This window comes from Homalodisca vitripennis, unplaced genomic scaffold (assembly GCF_021130785.1).
Source record: "Homalodisca vitripennis isolate AUS2020 unplaced genomic scaffold, UT_GWSS_2.1 ScUCBcl_3165;HRSCAF=8512, whole genome shotgun sequence".
In the NCBI taxonomy this organism is placed as follows: domain Eukaryota; kingdom Metazoa; phylum Arthropoda; class Insecta; order Hemiptera; family Cicadellidae; genus Homalodisca; species Homalodisca vitripennis.
The window spans coordinates 1-22,001 of NW_025779276.1; the positions used below are offsets into that span (position 1 = coordinate 1).

The 22,001-nt window shown below is 34.4% G+C and overlaps 1 protein-coding gene across 1 annotated transcript; it reads left to right on the forward strand.

Annotated features, from left to right (window-relative positions):
- The first annotated feature begins 5,583 nt into the window (after nucleotides 1–5,583).
- LOC124372420 (polyribonucleotide nucleotidyltransferase 1, mitochondrial-like) lies at nucleotides 5,584–19,156 on the forward strand. Its single transcript, XM_046830820.1, has 6 exons — nucleotides 5,584–5,806; nucleotides 6,507–6,670; nucleotides 8,184–8,371; nucleotides 11,256–11,379; nucleotides 13,818–14,051; nucleotides 18,928–19,156. Exons 1-6 carry the CDS (start codon nucleotides 5,599–5,601, stop codon nucleotides 19,087–19,089), a joined length of 1,080 nt encoding a protein of 359 aa, XP_046686776.1. The 5' UTR covers nucleotides 5,584–5,598; the 3' UTR covers nucleotides 19,090–19,156.
- Nucleotides 19,157–22,001: the final 2,845 nt, after the last annotated feature.

Here is a 22,001-nt window from a genome sequence, read left to right on the forward strand (position 1 = left end):
TGGAACAATGCAAATCAAATTGAATCCAGTGAGATTGCCGGTGAAAACATAGAAGTGTTGCCTAAGAACAGTGAGTATGTTTATATGGAAGACGAAGGAAACAGAAATGAAATTGAAGAAATGAACTCTGAAGTCAAAGCCAACTCTGATGAGGAAAAAGACAGTGATGAGGAAGGTGAAGTGGGAAATAGAAATGTTGATGTCGGAAGTGAAGACAACAAGTACGAAGGAGTGTTTGGAGGTCTGCCGGAGGAAAACGGACACAGCAAACGTGAGAAACGCTTTGAGGCAGATGCACTAGATCTTACCAACCTGCTGGATAATTATGATGACAAGGCGGCAAAATATGAGGGTGTTTTCGGCGGGTACCCCCAAGACATCGGACTGGGAAAACGTGTCAAGAGAAGTTTAGACTTTTAAATTCAAACATTTGTTTGAGAGCATTTGTTAATAAATGTCTATTGTTGGTTTGCAGAATAAATATTTTCCAGTGATCCTGTAACAGAAATTTAATTTTACTTTTCATTTAAAGAGTCGGGGTAAGACTCTTATATCATGTTTTGGACATGTAAGAGCATTTCTGGTTGAAATTAATTATATTTCCAACATCACAGGTGAGTCTGCCTTGTTACCCTAATCAAGAAAATACAGAATACACAGGTCTCAGAAACCTACTTTATTCAAAAAGCATTTACTTCTATCCCTTGTCTTATACTTCCAGCATAAGATATTTATCATAAAAGAGTTTGCCTTGTACCGATGAAAAAAAGATTATATATACATAAAACTGAGAAACCTACTTTAGTTAAAGGTGCCTATTTCTGACCATTTAAATTAATTCCCCAATCACTGTGCCACAGTTTAGTTTGTTTTATTGCCCTGATTAAAAAAAAACTATGTACGTATGTAGCTCTTGAAAATCTACTACGGTCAAAAAGTGTTTACTCCCTGCTCTTGTAATCTACTTTTGGTCTAAAATAATTCCAGTGCCATAGTTAAGTTTGCTTTGTTGAGAAAAAGTCATTCGGATAGTTTGAAACTTCTATTGGGTCGTCTATTTTATTGTTAATTTGTAAGTGAAGCGGTTTGTCTGGACTGCATTTAACTTTTTTTTCACAGTCTATTGTACACCACAGTGATTTTGATTTATTTTCTGCTCTGTTGATGTGGTCTGTAGCATTTTCTTTCCTTAGCATTTTTAGATGTTGGTCATATTCCTTTTTCTTTGCAGCTGTTCTAACTTTGTCTTCTGCTAGTCCTGTAGTCTGCTCCATTTCCAGGGCTTTTATGTACTCATTCTTAAGTTTAGTACATTCTTGATCCCAGCACTGAGTTTTCTCTGGTTGTCTGGCTCTTGACGTTTTCAGTGGGCATGCGTAGTTTAGTATGGACTGAATTATGTTAGGGAATTTGTTGTAGGCTTCATTTGTATCATGAGTTAGAATCACACTTTCCCAGCTTGTAGTTGTACCTGTAGTTGTATTTTGAGTAGGTCTAATGCTTTTTTGTTGAAAATTCATTTTTTCTTTAATGTTGTTTCTGGCAGGTTTTTTGGTGATTACTGTGGCTAGTTGTGCTGTGTGGTCCTGCTATGGTCCTTTGTTGTCCTGATGAAGAAATTATAAATGCATACATAGCACTGAGAAGCCTATTAAGGCCTTGGGGAAATCCTACTTACTTCATATCTACTTCCGTTATAAGGTGAAATCCTCACTAAGTTTATGCAACATTCCAAAATAATCGTTTATAAGGTTGTGTGTTATAAAAGTCTTGGTATTTTTCGAACTGTAGTCTGAGGAGAATAGATCATTGAGTCATGTTAGTGTACATTCTCTGTTTTCTTTAATAACCCACTGTTAAAATGCCATATCACAATGTCAAGAAAGCTTAACAATTTATAGTAAGTAAAAACATTCACAGCTTTCTTCATTTACGTTCATTTTAGAACAGAGTTTAATTAATATTTACAATGCATTAGATGTTTTAAAGTTTTCACTGGCACAATCTGGAGTAAAATGTATATATTAATTGTGTATATGCTATCTGGATTATGCTACTGATCAAGCACTGTACAATATTAATATTTTATAATATTTAAATGTAAACAGATGGTTCTGCATATTAGTGCTTAACTTCATTGAAAGTATCAACAGCTGTTAGTGTCAATTAAATTTGGATTATGAAACATAAATACTACCTGTTTTTCAGAATTCAAAAATATTCCTGTTAACTTCTTATCTTTCTCTTCTTATGAACCTTCCTCAGATTTCAAGGAATATTTTACAAAAGGATTAGCCAAATTGGTTTAGCCATTCTCGAGATTAGGGCTTAACAACACATTTTGCCATTCCTTTTTATTTATAACATTTCCTGAGAACCCCCTAGTTATGTAATTATTCTGGCAATAACACAAATAAAATTTTGTGTTCATGTTTTTTTGTGTGAAAAGTATTTTTAAATATTTATGAATTTGAATAATGAAGAAATATTTAAGATAACATTATTATAATATGTCATCTTACATTTAAAATTTATATGTTTGATGGAAAAGTCAACATATTTTTATGACACCTGATTTTTCACTGAGGTGAAACAATTGGTTTTTGATGGAATATTTTTTTTTAATTAACAAAATAGTTAAGGCCTTTTAAAAATTTATTTTTAAAGTCAGGACCAATAAAAATTCTCTTTTTATCATTCCATGAGAAATGGAAGGCATTTGACACATGTTATCTTAGATCAGGTCCACAGAACAACAGTTGAAGGAAAAGTTTAAAAGTATGTATTTAAAAGATGACGGGAGGAAATTACATGTATTTGTATTATTGTACACATTTATATTTGTAACAAATTAATTTAGTTACAGAATGTTTTATGAAAACACGTAATTTTCTAAATTTATATTTCTTACAGATTCTTTTAAAAACCAACACACAAGTCCTATTCACTTTTATTCAATTCATACACAATCAGGCAACATTAAATTTTTCAACATGATGGGAAAATAGACGTGAACGCTTAGCTCCACCTTGGATTGTGAGAGCATACTTGCATTTTGTAATTTTACGTGAATGAGCACTTGCCTTTAAAATCAAAACCTATTCAACCGAAATTGAGATTTGACTTACATTTTTCTTTATACTTGAGAAATAGGTCTTCTAAAATGAAATGTACATGTGAAATGAAATGTGAAAAAAGCGAAGTATGTAAATTTTGATTTTAGGGGTTTTGAGTAAGTACAGTTTTAAAGTATCATAGTTGAGATTGCATAAACGAAAAATGCAGTTGTGTATGCATTGCGAAGGAATCAAGTTTTACATATATAGGGGTGGTTCTTGATCAACATTTAAACTGGAAAGCAGACGTAAAAACAGTTCAAACTAAATTTAAATCATCAATTAGAAAATTTTACTTCTTACAAAATATTTGTAGCACACAACTCTTAAGGAGTATTTATTTTTCATTCATTGAATCTAGATTGCAATATGGTGTCATTTGTGGGGAGGGACCCACAAGTACATAATTGAAAGATTAAGAACAATACAACACCACTTTATAACATTAATTCTAAGCAAACAAAAAAGGGAAAGCTCTTTTCAACTGCCTATGAAATTAAACTTGCCACCATCTGCAGCCACTGCAGGTAGTTCAGAACGCAATTTTAAAGGCCGGGTACAAAAAATGTAGGAGATATCATACTGATACCTTATATAAAGAAACCGCTATTCTGTCAATCCGTAAAATCTTCGTAAAAACAATCCTCATCCATATTTATAACAACTTTACAACAATCTTCTCAACAACTTCACATTCTCATAATACTCGATATGCACGGAATATTGGAGTTGTTGCAATGCAAATTAGTAAATCCATATCATCAACTAACTCTTTCTACATATCCCATCTTCTATTTAGAAATCTTTGTCAATATTTTCCTGATCACCACATTTTCGATTCACCATCGGTATTTACGTGTAAAAAACGTTCAAGTGAATGGTTGTCCCTTATCAGTATTGATGAGGCTGAATCAATTAATACGGCTGAATACAGACGGGACTACTTCTAACATTGGCCCCCCCTTATCTAACCTGTTACTCCACTACCGACAGTTATGAATGGTTTTATGGTAGCTCGTAGTATAATTTATCTCTTTAACTTTACTGCTTCACTTTAATCCTCTCAACCAACCACTGTGTATAAGTTAATACTCTGTCGTTTCTTCTTGATTCTGGAAATACACCATTCTAGATTTTAATACTTTTAAGTATTCGCTTAGATTGACATTAGTACAATATTTCATGAAGTGTGTGTGTTTATTTGTTTGTGTGGGCGCGCACGCGACGAGTGCACCACGTAGTTCGCATGATTTATATTTAATAAAGACAACCAATTACAATCCGTCCACGATTTAATGGCAGCAACTCGAGCCTATGCACAGGCTTTCTACAGGCCCATATAGGGTTGTTTCCTTGGTCACTAATATTTTGTATTAATACCTAATGAGTTCAACTTCTTAAAATAAATTAACTGCTGCTACTAATGAATGTACAACTAGTTATATAAATAGATTCCTTAATTGTATGTTATTGTTTGTACTTAAAATTACTGCTTAATGTTTACATTGTTACACTTTGTTTATGTTTAAGGAGTTTGAATTTTAGTTTGTACACTATTTGATGTACCGAAATTGGAAATAAATTATGATTCAATTCAATTCCTCTATTTATTGATATGAAGGTTTACCTTATCCAGCATCTTTATGTTTTTAAAGTTTTGAGATTATTTTATTTGTGTAGCGGAAACACTGAACAACAGATCTTTTATATTTGACGAGAAGAATTAATCGTAGAATGTTCAGAACGTTGAAAGTATCGAAGTCTTTATTTAAATATTCTTTTCAGTATAGCAATCAAAAAGTATTCAATATATTACTGGAGGAAATACAGAAAGCGCAAAACATAAAGCATTTTTGCGTTCAAATTAAAAACTGGTTGTTATGTCAACCAGATGTTTCTCATTTCAAGGATTAATTGTATCAGCGAAGCTGTATAGCTGAAATATTTTATTTGTTACAACATATTTAAGTTTCTTCTATGAATATGGGGTGAGTAGTTTATTTTTGTGTTTAATTATCATTTTTAGTTAAAAATCTTTCTTTTAAACATTGTGAGTATTACTTTTTTTGTTTATTATAAGCATACAGTAAAATATTTGTGGAAAAAGTACTACAGCTTTTCAAGTAAATTTTGTCTTTAGTCTAAATATGTTTGTAGTTTGTTAATTAGCAAGATAAGTCAGCTGTGTCTGACAGACGCCACAAAGTGCGGCTCAACTGTTAGCAACATAATATTTATGGATTCAAGAATCGTATTAGTTTTTATTTACCCCACCCTGTGTATTTTAGGTAAACTAAAATCACCTAGTGACTTTTTGTAAGTGGTTTACCTATAGATTTGGTGAAGTTTACATCACCAGGCCATTCAAATCAGGCCATTTGGGACTGAGTTTTGATCATCCAAAAACCTCAATATATGCTCCAAATTTGTACAATAAAATATTTTAAAATTTATGATAAATTTTAGTGCAATCTAAATTTTAATGTCCTTTTTCAGTGGAATAAAAGAGAAGAATTTTTTCCTACATTATGAGTTTCCCCCATACGCCACAAATGAGGTAGGTCGCTCGGGTCCATTTCAGAGGCGAGAATTGGGTCATGGAGCCCTTGCGGAGAGAGGACTCAGGTCAGTCGTGCCCACAGACTTCCCTTTCACCATTCGTCTCACTTCAGAGGTTCTGGAGTCTAACGGTTAGTTATTTCAGTTTTTAAAACCCTTTGATATTAGTAACACCAACCAAATGAATATACATTTTTATTATTAAGATTTGAATTGTCATTTCTTTTTAATTGGAAAATTACTGTTGAAAATTACAACTCTGCAATGCTATGCTTTTATTTTAGCCTACTTATTTTACAGACCTGATCTAAGGTTTTTTTATATATATACATGACAGTACATTATAGCATAGTTCAAAATTATATTGTTATATTATTTTTTAAATCAACAACTAATCAAAACTTGTTTGAATATCAAAATTGTTATTTACATTTAGAAAATTTGTTATCAGATTTTTCTTCTTTTGTTTATTAATTTTATTCAGTGTGCGTTTATATTTGGAGAAGTTGCAATTACAACAAAATATTGTACAATCAATAATTGTAGTTTTCTTTTAAAACTCCTCTAGTGAATATACATACAAACATACATATATATATCCTATTAATAGTAAAAACAAATGTTCTTAAATTGTTGTAACAACATATACATTAACGCATAAACCTCGTTCTTAAATGGTCTATATTAGACAGACTGAAACAGGCAACACATGACGTGACTGCCACAGTCACCATTAGTTTTTCACATATGCTGTACCACACAAGTCAGAAGCATGTTTCAGTATGTATAAGTTATATGATAAAAGAGGTGATCAGGATTAACTTGTTACAGGGTCCTCATCAATGGCATCTGTGTGTGGAGGAAGCCTGGCATTGATGGATGCTGGGGTGGACATATCAGCTCCTGCAGCTGGAGTTGCAATAGGACTCGTCACTCGATGTGAAAATGATGATACCAAACACCTTACAGACTACCGGATACTCACGGATATTTTGGTAATGGTTGTGTTAGTTACTGCCACAAAATAATATGAAAAATATGCTATAGTACAAGTCGAGGATGGTTATAGTTAATGTAGTATCAGTTCCACTGTAAAAGTGCTGTTCATAAAGTTCATAAAGTCTCAACTTTAGTGTGCAGAGAAGCAGGAGTAGTGGAGAACAGTGTCACCTCAGTAGGTCAGTAGCCTATCGTAGCCTGACGAGCCAGGCAGAGCTACGGGATCTGTACAAAAATGTAAATACTGTCCACATTCATTGCAACTTTTATACAGCACACAGAGAAAACATCATAAGAGATGATGTAAAAAATAAAATGGTATTTTTTTTTGGAGGGACGGAGGAGATTTGGATCACCGGCTCCCTACGTGGTCTCTAACATGGTGAAATATGTGATAAAGGAAAGTTGATACCATTTAATTGATCAGAGATTATGTGGACAACATAATCTTCCTGGATCATCATGCTACTCTTACAGTGCCCACTGCTGCAGTCAGAGCTGACTGGTGTCATTCCTGTAGGAGAAAATACTCCTTCTGATGATACTTATACATAGAGGATAATGTTATTCCTTTGAAGGCCAATATCCGATCCATTGGAGGGGTAGGAAATTGAATGAGAGAAACAATAGAGGACCCAATACTGAGCCCTAATGATTCTGATCATTAAAAAATCAGAAAGAAACACTTGGTCACCATTATGCCATTATACACTACACACTAAAGCCAATCACTCAAAAAGGATCTAAACCAATCCAATATGACACCACTGATACCATATTTTTCAAGCTTGCCAAGAAGAATCTTGTAGTTGTCAAAATAAAAGACTGTCAAGTCATGGAGCAGCCCTAAAGAGTGTCCGCCATAGTCCAGAGAAGTTGGCACCCAGCTCACAGGATAGACTAGTGGATGATGTTTCAAAGTTGACCTACAGCTGAATTCATTCAATAATGCAGTATGAAATTTTTGTGGGATAGTGCCTGCAAAGCAGATTTAATTTAAAATATTAAAAATCTTTTAATTAATTTTTAAGATTAATTTTTGTTTCCCTGAAAAGAGAGCCTTATATTACCCTTATAGAACTGGAAATTTGAACTTTTCCTTCTTTATATATGAGGCATATCCAGAAAGTAAGTGTACTGAGGCTCTCACAGCCGGAGGAAACTGTGCGATAAAGTATTGTATAATATTACTGAGTTTTAAAATTATATCTAAATGTATTTAGGCTATGTATTGTAAATTATATTAATATTTTAAAATTTTGACAAAGTTAATTAATTGTTAAAACTGCATTAATTTTTTTACGATTTAGGTTAAGATAACTTAAAAATGTCACCAGTTTTGTATCTTTGCTATACATGTAAGATGGAAATGTGATAATGCAGAAATTTGTATTTGAAATTATGGTTTTACATGTTTGTACCACGATTATTCACAGCATGTTTGATTGGATCATGGGTTGTTGAAAGTTAGCTGTAACAAATTTATTGAACACTTGGTGTTTGGCTTAGGGAATAGAAGACTATATGGGTGACATGGATTTCAAGATGGCTGGCACCAAGAAGGGGATATCTGCGATACAAGTGGATGTCAAGGTCCCGGGATTGCCACTGAAAGTTATCATGGAGGCAGTGCAAGCTGCCACTGACGCAAAGTCCAAGATCATTGACATCATGAACAAGACCATCAGCAAACCCAGGCAAGTACTAGATTAAGTGGTATAGGAATTGTACTTCTTGATCTTAAAAAAAAAAAAATAAGGGCCGATGACATTGCCTGACCAAAAGCTGCACTAAACTGTCATTCTCTGTGCAAACATTTCCCTTTCTTAAATCATGCAAGGGTTTTCTGAACCCCAGATATGGCAGTTCTGCTTATTAAAAAGCCATTTAAGTGGAAGTGCACTTGATCACTGAAAATGATTTTGTTTGCAAAGGTGTCATCCTCTTGCCATTTTCTCAATACCCAGTCATCTCAAACTGTCATCTCTTCTGGTGATCTGCCACTATTAAATGTTGTGTTAACTGAATTTTATTGGGGTGAAATTTGTGATCGTACCGAAAAATTCTCTGTACAGAGGAACATCTTAAACCCAGTTGTTGTGACTAGAGACATATTGATTTCAATGGAGATAACAGCTACACTGTCACAAACCAACGCAATGTTCTGCTTAGCTCGGCCTGGATGATAGTGTCCAGAACTTTTAAGGTGGACTGTTAAACCTGTTTCAAAGAACTTTTTCTAAAACAATTTTTAAAATTGTATGCTTATTTTTTATGTCCCTGAATTTTATTGTTTATGCTTATGTTTATGAATTTTATCAGGCTACAGTGGTGTGTTAATCTATTGCATACGCTGTATATTATCATACTGTATATGCATCAACATATATTATCATACAGGATATCATGGCCCTGGCAATCATCATGGATATTTGACACAACAAACAACACATTTTCATCATTAGCAATGTTTTCAAGATAAATTATATCATTACGTACTTCTTTGAATGGATCCTGTACGTCATCCGCTAAAGGGCTTTATGGGTTTAGGTCCAAGTCAAAGTATGTATTTAATGGTTGTAAATGCTCCTCACCCTCATTACTAGATGAACCTGCAATGTCTGAGTCAGGAACGTACTCTGAGGTAAAATCACAACTAAATAATGATTCATCACTGTCATTTTCATCTATAATAACATAAATCTCCCACTGTTTAGGTTAGACAGTACAAAAGAATTGCGAACTAGAAAATCAGGTTCTAATACCATTCCTGCCAAAACAAAGCTTCCATGCTCAGACCTAAGTGACACTTATTTGTGATGGACATTCCTACAGAAACAACAAGAAATAATATAAATTAAAAAATCGACCAACTGGCAAGCAGAAAAAATTAAGTTACAGAATATGTGTGTCACATATACATGACATCAGGCTGTAGTGTGCTTCCAAAACATACATGTGTGTGGTGTCAGTCTATAGTATAAATTGGTGTGTCACTAATACATGAGGTCAGTCTATGTTGAAAGTCAAACCTTAGAGTCATTAGTGAATGTGTTAATATAAATGTAATTTTTTAGTCAAGCAACATAAACATGTAGTGATTTCAAAAGTTCATACTTATCTTGTTCTTTCAGACTATTTATCAATAAAGAATTTCAATCAATGAAGAATAAAAATAGATGGTTTACAATGAATCTTGTTTGGTGAATTCAAAATAATCACAATAGTTTTTAAGACCTAAGTAATGAGGATCATCCTATAGGGCAATAGTTCAGTATGAACTAAGTATATCAAGAAACACTAATTATTCAATGTTCTTTGACTGGTAACTATTAAATTTTAAAACATTTCCTTAAATTTTAAGTACTTTAAACAAAAACTTATTTTGTAATTTTGAACAAAATCAGAGAAGGACAGGGAAGTGACTAAGATTTTATATAATTACTCTGTATCATATTAATTATTTATTATTATTGTTGTTAATTTCAGTGAATTTTCAATTAATAACTGTATACGTTGTGCTTGTATTTTACTTCACAAATTTCTAGTCACATTAAGTTTGAAATAAAACATCATCTTTCTTATAAACATAAGTTTAGTTCTAATTAATAAAGTAAGATAAGGATTTGAAAAGAACTTTAGCAGAGCAATATTTAATTGTACATGTGTAATTAATTTTTATCTGATATTTAATATTTAACTTCTCTTAAATCGAATAGTACTAGTAGCTCTGATTAGCTAAAATTTTACAGTGATTAACTGCTCAAAAAAATCAATTAGATTGATTAATTTACTGGATTTTTAATACTTTATATTCTTTCAGATCATTCAGTTGAATTAATGTTTTTCTGATCCTTGCAAGTTAATATAAAAATAATATTTAAATAATGTAGGTACATTTAAATTAAAAATAATAATTCACTACTTTCCCTAATATTCCACTAATAGTTAAATAGTTAAAAGATACTTGACTTTGGTTCATTTATAAAAGGTATTTGCACAACTCATCAAGGATCTAATATGCATTATCACTCTCCTAATGGACTGTACAAGAATATTAATCACTTGAACAAAGTAAATTTACCTGATAAGTTAAAAGTGACATTAAATAAATACTAATTTTTGTGTCAATTAGAATATCTTATATCAGGAGTCCATGGATATTTAACTAGAAGATGCCCTTTTGTTTTTTGACTGTACAATTGCTATAGATTAGTTAGGAAATTTATGTAATAAATACTATTACATTGAGAAGGGTGTTGTTTAGAAATGTTGGTTTCCTTATTTAATGTTTCTGTGCTTTGTTTTCTGAAGTAAAAGATAAGATTTTCCAACCCTGGCAATATACTTTCCTACTGTAAAACTTCTTAAAACATATTAAAACATTACAAAGAAACTATAAAATGAATTATTAAAACAATCTCTTACATCTATTTATTAGTGTTTGTTGGAGATCTACTTTTTATTCTTTAAAGACTTATGCAAAAATGTAGTACTTTCTTGAGCAACTTTCTCATGTTTCAGTACGTCTCGAGTACTCTGGCATAGTTTTGTTAGATATGTATATGTCTAATGTTACAGGCAGCCAAGGAAGAGCAACTGGCCTGTAAGTGTTACTTTGGATGTGCCTGTACACAAGCGAGGCAAGTTGATTGGGCCTGGTGGAAACAATCTCAAAAAAATTATGCTTGAAACTGGAGCTCAGGTATACAAATGGCTGTTCATAGTTTTTGTGTTGTAATTTTTAGGTATTGTTTTGAAATTTATTTTTCTCATCCTTTGTTTAACTTTTTGTCAACGTTTGCTTATTGTGTATGTAATTTTAATACTTTTTGTTTGCTTGCTGGTTATAATAAATAAATGTTTAACTGAGAGTCCCATCCTAACACCGTAGGTTAGTCCTCATTTGGGTGTGTATTATTTCTCTGTTTGTATTATTATATTTTTAAGTTAATTTTTAGTTTTGGCTATTTTAAAGTTAGTAAAGGAATGTTTATTCGCTGCAAACTCTCAAATCTTCTTTATGCTACTGTTCTTGCAGTACAGCTCCAAACCGGTGCAGGATAAAACACCATCGAGGTAACAACAGATCCGAGTAACAGTCTTGAGCCCTGCTTTGTGCCTCTAACATTAGCCATAAGTCGATCAAGAGTGGTTGCTCATGCCTCTACCCTCTGAACTACTGAAGATAATCACTGGTCTGGCCATTTGTATGAGGAATAGTACCTGTATGTATTTTAACCCCTTAACAGCTGTAGTGTGTTAACAAGTACAGTAGCGCTGAGTCATTACAGCGGCTGAGTGGGAGAGTCGCTGCACGGCCAGTGTGGAGGTTTCAAGGTTAGATTGTGGATGTCGCCGTGCTGTTATAATATACTATAAATAAAACCAGTGTTTCTTTACCTAAATTTTAAATAAAACAACTGGTTATATTATACTGTTGTAACATGCGTCGTCTTCCAACAACCAGTCGTTTTCATTGTGAAATTGTCTTATTTCATTTTTGTTATTAAGACAATCAGCCATAATTTCCCCACACTCTAAAATATATATCATAAAAACTGTCACACAACAAAACATACACAGCACTAATATATTGCTGTTAGGCACGAGCTAATATTTTGATGTAAACATGTGGTCTCGACATAGTACCAAAGTTGTAAACCAGCCCGAGACACTTGTCAAACAGCGCTTTAGTAATGGTAGTAATAAAAATAGCAAGCAGTCAATACTCAGTAGGCAGGAAGAAATATACAATTACCAGCCATTTTTGACAACGTTTTAACACACGAGAAGCAGTGAGGGCACAACGCTTTAGAACGTGCAAACACAAAAGTAGCGCTGGTGGTGCTCGGCTTGCCATATTGCTCAGCAGTTAAGAGGTTAGACAATTAGACAATTTCTTTATTAACATATTCTTTGAGAACAGTTACACATCAAATGGTCAATAAATAAAATTATAATAAATTTTAGCAATTCACTGGAGCGTTAATGATAACCTGAAAAATGTATTAGCAAGGTGCAATTTAGGTGTTGGAAATAATACTTGTTGTGATACAAAACACTTGATTAATTTGATTGACACTGCATAGTTAATATGACACTGAGGCAGCATTCAAGATATCACATCAACTAACTGTTATATAACTAACATAAAAGTCTTGCGGTTTACATCACATTGACTCTTTGCTTACATAATTTATTAACTTGAAATATTTCGGCCTCACTGTGGAGTAATTTCAGTCAACGGATGTTAAACCGAAACTCCCAATGATAAGCATTCATCTGTATAGGTGAGTGAAGTGGTGGAGCTTTATCATGATTGGCAGATGTATGATAACCGATAAGTATGATTAAAATGGCTTTTGTATCACAGGTTTCACACTATATTCTTACTTGGTTATTTTCATTCTTGATTATTTCTTAAACTTTTCTTATTACCCTTAGAAAAGTATGGAATTTTTGCAATTACACTTTTTTGTTGAATTCTATTACCGGTTTGGTCTTAAAACTGTGTTCTGCTATTGCCGATTTTTCCATGTCTTGAGGTTTTATGTGTCTAATGTGTTTACTCACTTGTTTGGATTTTAAACATTTTGTACCCCAAAAGAGCCATTGGTAGATCCACAGCTACTTGGGATTTCATAGACTTCCTCATACACAGTGGAATCTTGTCCTTCACTGGTCTCAAACAGTTTTTCAACTTTAGGGATGACATACTACAGTTTTGATATTGTGTCTCCTTGATATCCTCTCCATTTCATTGGTCGTTCCTGAAATTTAAGAAAGATATGTCATTTTTTGACGTTTTTCATTTTGATTTAAATTTGGCACACTTTTACCTGTAAACTTTTGTAATTTGTACTTTGAATGCCTTATTTATATGTGTATTATTGTACCCACTCTCCTGTAGTGTATATACATTGTACTAATGTTCTCTTCTTTGTATTTCTACCATATTCTTCCCAACCAGGAGGCTATAAATAAGGCCCAAGAGATTATAAACTCATTATTTAAAAATGTTGTTGTCTGTACCTAGGTGTCCCTACATAAGGATATAAGTTTTAGGACATTCATACCAAACCAGGAGTCTATGAAGCCAAAGAGGATGTCACTCTCTTTTACTTTGTTGACTGTGTCTAGGTGATCCCAGATGAGGAGGCAGGATTCAGGGTATTTGCACCGAATCAGGAGGCAATGGATGAGGCCCAAGAGATGATCAATTCGCTGCTCAAGTCAGAACAGGAACCTCAGCTGGAGTTTGGAGCTATATACACAGCTAAAGTGGTAGAGCTGCGGGAGATCGGTGTGATGGTCACACTATATCCCACAATGGTGCCAGCTCTCCTGCACAATTCACAGTTGGACCAGCGCAAGGTAGCAATTACCAAAGTACAAGTTCACTCTGAGTAAAAAATATGTGATGTCACACCTACATATAAGGATACTATAGAATTATGGTTCATCATCACAATGAAATCTAAACATAAGAACATTGTATAAAGATTGTCCAGCTATTTTAAGCTATAAAATAGTTATGAAATCAGTAAATAACAATGCCTTTATTTTATCCATCTTTACGCTAAATATAAAATTCGAAGTGAAAGTGTATATATTTTTTAATTTAGTGATTATTTCATCAATCATTTTTTAACGATCAGTAATTTATTAATGGTGATCAGCTTTTGTCCATGAAAGAAACACCAAACTCATAGCAATTTGCAGTAACTGCAAATGTATGTTATGTATTTATAACTGTTATAAATACATAACATAAAAACTGTGAGCAAATTATTTTTAATACAATAATTATTATATTGTATTAAATTATATCCTTCTATTTTTTTTTCAAACACAAAGTACGACAATAACATATTTGATCAGTCAGTAATTTGCATATTGCCAATCAGCTGTCTGAGAATATATCTATTTAAAGATTCTGTGGATTCTAGATTCAACTTCAACACACCACTAGGCATAATAATATGAAAACATTATTTTCGAAGCTTATTTAACACATTCTAGCATATGCGGATGACATAATGATATGGGAAAATAGGGAAGAAGAGTTAGAACGAGAGTTAAACAAATGGGCAAAAGTGGCGAAGAAATATGGTTTAGAGATGAACATACAAAAATGTAAAGTAATGAAAGTAGAGAGAAGGGATGGAAATAACAAAGACGTGTTAGTTGAAGGAAAAAGACTTGAAAAGGTGAAGGAATTCTGTTATTTAGGAAGTATCATAACAGATAGGGGCACAATAAGAGAAGAGATAGGAAACAGAATATGGAAGAGTGGAAAGTTTTTCAATATGGTGAAGAAGATTGTGTGGAGTTGGAACATTGGGAAAGAATCAAAAGTACTGATGTATAAATCTTATTTCCAACCAATTTTATTATATGGAGCAGAGACGTGGACGTGGACTAAAAATGATTTAAGCAGATTGCAAGCTGCAGAAATGAGATTTTTAAGAGGGATAGAGAAGACTACAAGAAGAGATAGAATAAGGAACGAAATAACCAGAGAAAGATTGAAGGTAGTTTCACTGCAAGAGACAATGGAAGGAAGAAGAATACAGTGGATGGGGCATGTGAAGAGGATGGGAGATAATAGAATGCCTAGAATAGCACTGGAGAAGGAGGAAGGAGGAAGAAGACCAAGAGGAAGACCGAGAGGAAGATGGGAGGACCAAGTGTGGAAAGACATAGAGAGAAGGGGACTACAGAAAATACAGGTGGATGAAGAGGAGACCTGGAAGGATAGACTAAAGTGGAGGAGGCTGTGTACGACGACCCGTGAGAACGGAAACGTCTGACGATGATGATGATGATTTAACACATTCGCTGCGGGAAAATCCGTAATTAGGTTTGTCATATGTGGGAATATTGTTATTGTGGAATAAATTACCTTTGGTGGTTGAAAGACAGGAACGATGGTCTATAGGATGTTTCCGGTTGAATTCGGTGAAATAATGACGTCACAGTTTTGGGGCCACATGTGGGCCGGCCGCATTTCTTGAAAGTGTTGTTATTTTCTAACTACTCAAAAGCGCACAACCACTAATTGTACAGTATTATTTAGTCTAACAACAGTTATAATTCCTTGTTTTTGGTTTTTTTTGTAATGTTATTTACACTATATACACTCGGGCCCACATGTAGGCCGGCCGCACTTTTGGTTAGTTCTGCACTGTCTACCTCCTCGAAAGTCAACCACTACTAAATTTACTTCACTTAGTCTAATATTAGTAATTATTCCTTTTCCTTATTATTCCTAGTTATGATATCTACACTATATACATTCCCACCTGAATGTTTTTGTTAGTACATGGAATCATGGTAGGTCTCAAAACATTGACCCATACACAGACCAGGGTTTTCCGGACATGTTTCACAATGGTATAGTGTCTTAGTGTTTGGTTTTCCTACTTTAGTACACTGCCTACACTTTTTTCGCAATGTTTTGTTTTTGCTGTCTTTGCCAGGAATCTTTCCAAGTTTGTGAGCCTCAACCCTTTTCTTTTTTTGAGGAGGTGTTTCAATGGTGTGAGTTGGTTGAGGTAAAAGGCCTTTTATAACTTCCAATCTGAAGTCGTAGAGGGACATTTTTTGTTGATTCATGTTGTGAAGGCTGTGCGCATTTACAAGTATCATTTGTAGTACATATATAAATATTTTCTTGTACCACCTTATGGTTTTGCGTTCACAAGGGTTGTACGCCATCATTTGATCGGCACGATCAACTCCACTCATGTGAGCATTATACTTGACAATCGGGAGGGGTTTTTTCTTTGCATGACCTCGTTTGTCTACAAAATCTACTAAATCGTTCTCATGTTCAGTTGAGATATACGTAACATTTCTTTTGTCTCTCCACTTGCCAATCATAACTCCATTTGCGTACTGTGCAATTGTTTCACCTTTTTTCAAAACTGTGTGTGTCACCTCCATAGGTGTATGTTTCCTTCCAGCACGCAATGTTCCGGTGCAGTAGGTCTTCTCAGAGAGTAATTTGCTGGCTAGGAAGTAACTGTTGTAAAAGTTGCCCATATATACAGCATGTCCCTTTCCCAAGTAGTCTTTCAACAGATGGAGAACCACTTTTTCGGTGTGCCCAACACCACTGACAACATTGTCTGCTTTTCCTGTATATAAAAGAAATCTCAATATAAAACCCTGGTGTTCTGTTAGGGTGTATAGTTTGACACCATACTTATGTCGCTTGCCCTTTATGTACTGTCTAAAATGTAGTCTACCATTGCCTCGTCAAGAGACAATTCTTTTTGAGGGTAATAAACACTCCTCATTTTGTTGTTGAAATAGGTTATAACTAATTCGATTTTTTTAATAGCATTGTCGTTATCATTGGGATTGTGTCTACAGAAATGCAAACAACGCAAAATTACCAGGAACCTATCTCTTGACATGAACGTGCTAAAACACTTAAAGTTAAAAAGATAATGCGTTCTCCAATAATGCTGAAGACGGTTGATTTTGATTGTTCCAGTGTGCAGCAAAATTCCCAAAAATATTTTTAGCTCTGGCACTGTAATGTCCTTCCAAGCATTAATTCGAGAATGAGGGGTCAAGTTAGGTTTAGCATAAACCTCGTTGAAAGCATAAGAATTGGAAAACTGACAAATTCTTTCGAGAAATATATCGTCAACAAGAAGATTGAAGAAATCCATTGGAGTACCGTTACCCGGGAATGGCACCAACAAAGTATCAGTTCTTAGAAATTCAATCTGGCGCATACCTGCGGTGGAAATACTCCAAGTCGGGCACACAATTTCATGCTGATCATCATCGTCGCTATCATGTGATGAAGAATCAGTAGACGAATCGTCAACAAGTCTTTGAACTTTGTCCACAGAGCCATCACTGTCATGTTCCTCTTCAACATTTCTACTTACAAAGGTGTTGAGACCGGAGGTACTAGGCACTGCAGAATCCATTGCAATAAGTATAACACTACATACAACACAGTAGAATATATACAATCACCTCAGTTACATAATAACACAACACAAAACACAAAAATATTAGAGTACACAATGGGCCTAGAACAGGCCGACCGCAATGCGGGAACCAAGAACGAAAACAACCGAAACGGAATGTGACTACCACTGGAAAATGCGGCAAAGATTCAACCGTCTCGGACGAGTAGCTGAGCTACACTGAAACATGGGAGAAACAGTTACAGCCAGGCCCACTAGAGGGCCGGCCGCACTGCGTGCGCAGCCAAGCCGGCCCATAAGTGGGCCGGCCGCACACAATGGGTTAAAGAACTGTTGATTTTATTAATTATTTTGCAATAAAATACTTGGAATCAAGTGGAAGATCCGCAGTATCGAATTCCTCAATACCTCTTCTTCTTCTAAGGGGTGACCTATTGCCATGCACTTAAACCTCAAAGGCCTTTTGCACAGGCTGAAAGGATATTTGAGGCCACCTAGTTTATAGTTTCAAGCCCTTCTCCATCAGAATCCTGATAAGTTCTTGCACTGATAATCCTATGTGTATAAACTATATACATAGCTGTGGAAAAAACACAGATACACTATTACATATTTGGTTTTCTAAGGCAAATGGGCTCTGGAAAGCTAGTGAAATTGGCTGGTAAAATGATGGCAACAGTATTTTAAGATCCAAATGGAATAGTTTACATTGATTACTTAGAAAACAACTGGAAAGCATTGTACATTGTTATTGCACCAGTTGTGTAGTAATCAAGTTCCTCATTTGAACAAGAAAATAAATAGTGTTCTGCTATCAAGACAATGCTAGGGAGTGCAGTTTCTATGGCTGAATCGTAGAACTTAAGTTTTAATTATTACCACATCCACCGTATTTACTGGATTTGGACCCAAGTGATTTTTAAATTCAAACGTAGAATATGGCTTTGGTGGAGTTAGGTTAAATGAGGAGGTCAGCTTCGAAACCGATGCCTCTTTTTTGAGGAGCTTCCAAAATCCTACTTTGGGTGGTTTAACAAAAATTGGAGAAATGTTTGAAAAGACCTTAAAGAATCTTCCAAAAATAATTTGTAAATAACTAAGGATTTATTAAGGACCTTTGTACAATAACTGTAGATTAACCGCAATTAGTTGAAAGCAGTTGAACAGCTTTTTGTAGCCTAATTGTCATGTACTTCATTACATACATGGTGGCTGGTTTATAAGATTAGGTAACTTATCATACAATTTTAGAACCAGTTATAAAACCATACTATTATCAAGCTTATTGTTTTCAGATAAATCACCCAAGTGCTCTAGGTCTGGAAGTGGGTCAGGAGATCCAAGTGAAATATTTTGGCCGTGATCCAGTGTCAGGGCTGATGCGGCTTTCCAGGAAAGTGCTCCAGAGTCCAACGTCTCCTGGTATAAAGAACTTTCAGGAAACTAGCAACAGATAACAATATTAACCACTCCTGCCTTGTAAATAGCTACTTTTCTATTTGTTAATACATTTTGTTTTGACTATTTATGTTTTATTCATACCTACTAAATAATTATCTTTAAATTAATGGTAAGGATGTGAAAATTTATAAAAATGTACAATATAATTGGAATTTACCAATATGCACAACCATTGTTTATCAGTGAGAGAAAACTGTTGACTAGATTCAAGGAACATCGCTCAAATCCACAAGCAAATGAACAAATATCAACATTCGCCCAACACCTTTTTGAAAATAACCATGATATGAATGACATCGATAATAGTCTGGAAGTTATGCAGGTATGGTCGGAAACTTGACACCCTGGAAAATATGAAATCTATAAAAATTTTCAAAACGAAGAACCAAATTCTGCAATATTATATGAAAAACTCGAATTCCAAACACCCAAACTCCAATTATATTTTTAACACGATTCTCAGTCACGAGAATACTTTATTAACTACTGATAAAACTCAAGTAGATAAGATCAGACCAGCAAGTAGAGGAAGAGAAGTGACATAACCTTCAGCCCTCAGTGTCTGCGCTGTTGACCAGCCAGTTCGTGTCCGTGGTTGTGTGTGTGCTGTAGGCGTACCATTTATGTTTCGTAAAATATTTATCGTGTATAGGTTTTATTTATTGAATTATGTTTTATTATATACTTTTAAAATTAATTGACTTCCACGTTTTTATAGATCTGACGATGGGATGATCGTCCCGAAACACATAGTGACAATCTGCAAAAGTGAATTTTTGAACTGTTGACAGTACCATATATTTGTCATAAATTCTATGACAAATGTCAAAACTAAACCTATGCAGACCTACATATTGTCACTATTCCAAGAACATCTGACAGTATTCAGCATTTTAGTATTTTAAAGGAGAAGAGGCTGACAGTCTTCTCAGACTTATTATGTCCATCTCCATAGGCCACCAGCCTTTGCAAGGATCTTATCAAACAATAAAAGGGAGAGTCGATACAGTACAGAATTTACAGGACTAATAAAAATGCTACAATCACAGATAAGGTTTGGACTTTTGCTATCTATCTCTGTCTCAGCATTACATACTCATTTGTATAAATAGTTGTGCACATATTATGTGTTAGAGAGATACAATTAGGGACAACTCAATTCAATTGTGTATTTGCACATTACATTTGTAAGATTGTTACAAAAATAACAACAAATTGATGCATCATCACAACTAAACATGCGTAATCTATTAAATTTATGCATTGCCAAATAAATAAACATATGAGTACATATCAATAAATAGTTATACATTAAACAAAGGAAAAATATTCTTAACTAAAACACACATGTTGCATTGTAATCGAACTGACCGATTTCATCACTCAACATTTCACTTATACTATAGTAGGCCTATCAGTAATATTTCTTTAACAGCTTCTTCATATTTTGATTCAGGGTGATTAAAAAGTTATTTTATTATTAACCCTTTGCGATCGGTCGGTCGTCGACTATAGGTCGACCGCGGCAGTTTCGCTGAACGCTCGCATGTCGACAATAGGTCGACCGGATAATGTCACTGCTTGTTTGGCCATTTCTAACATATTGCTGTTCGGTATTTGAGTTATTCGGTAATTTGGACTTCTATTTTGGTTACGTGAATGCTACGTCGATCTCTATTCACGATATAGGAGGCATTGGAAGTGAAAATAGAAGACCAATACAACTGACGTCTGTACTTGCGTCGTGTTTACAAATATGGCTGGTCCAAGTACAAGTTTTATTGACGATGACGAACTATTAGATGAATTAGATGATTGTGATAGTATTTTCAGTGAAATTAGTATCCAAAATGAAAAACAGATTATTGAAGAAGACCGTGATAGTGATTGTGAGTTGAATCATAGTGAAAATTCTTCTGAAAACATTGTGGTAAATTACGGTAACCTAGACGCTGGTAACCTAGACGACGAAAGTGATGTGTTTGAATTGGAAACTTTGGGTAATGATGGGGAAGAATTTGATCAATTCGTGGATAATGTGATAGAAGTAGGACAAGGAGATGCAAATAATAGAGGCAGGCCTAGGCTACAAACTAGTAGACTAAGAGGAAGAGCTAGACGTGTTACCCAAAGTAGGCCTAGGACTGGACCAAGGCATCATTATAATATACAGGGTGTTTGAAAAGTATGGGTACGGCTTAATATTTTAAAAACCATAGGAGATAACAGCTATAAACTTTGCACAGTGTCATATGGCTATGTAAACTATTTTTCCTTGCTATTACCATGACATGCCAACCATGGGGGGACGGCCCACAGAGGAAAACATGGAAATCTTAAATTGAAGCATGGGTCGAGTGATACCTCATTTGAAAGAGCTCACTTAGTAGAGTTGAATGCCGCAAACCGCATCTTAAAAGGTTTATCCAATCAGAAATGGCGGGTTGTTTTAGGTACACATTGTGAAGTACATTATGCGCTGCCATTTCTGACTGGATCGTCGTATTCTGATGCGGTTGGCGGCGTTTCACTCTACTAACCAATGTGTTTTCACTGACTTTTTTTAATTAGCAAATTATGTCATAAATTTATAACACAATAAATAAAACAATAAATACCGATGTTTTTTAGTTTTATTTATTGTGTTATAAATTTATGACATAATTTGCTAATTAAAAAAAGTCAGTGAAAACACATTGGTTAGTAGAGTGAAACGCCGCCAACCGCATCAGAATACGACGATCCAGTCAGAAATGGCAGCGCATAATGTACTTCACAATGTGTACCTAAAACAACCCGCCATTTCTGATTGGATAAACCTTTTAAGATGCGGTTTGCGGCATTCAACTCTACTAAGTGAGCTCTTTCAAATGAGGTATCACTCGACCCATGCTTCAATTTAAGATTT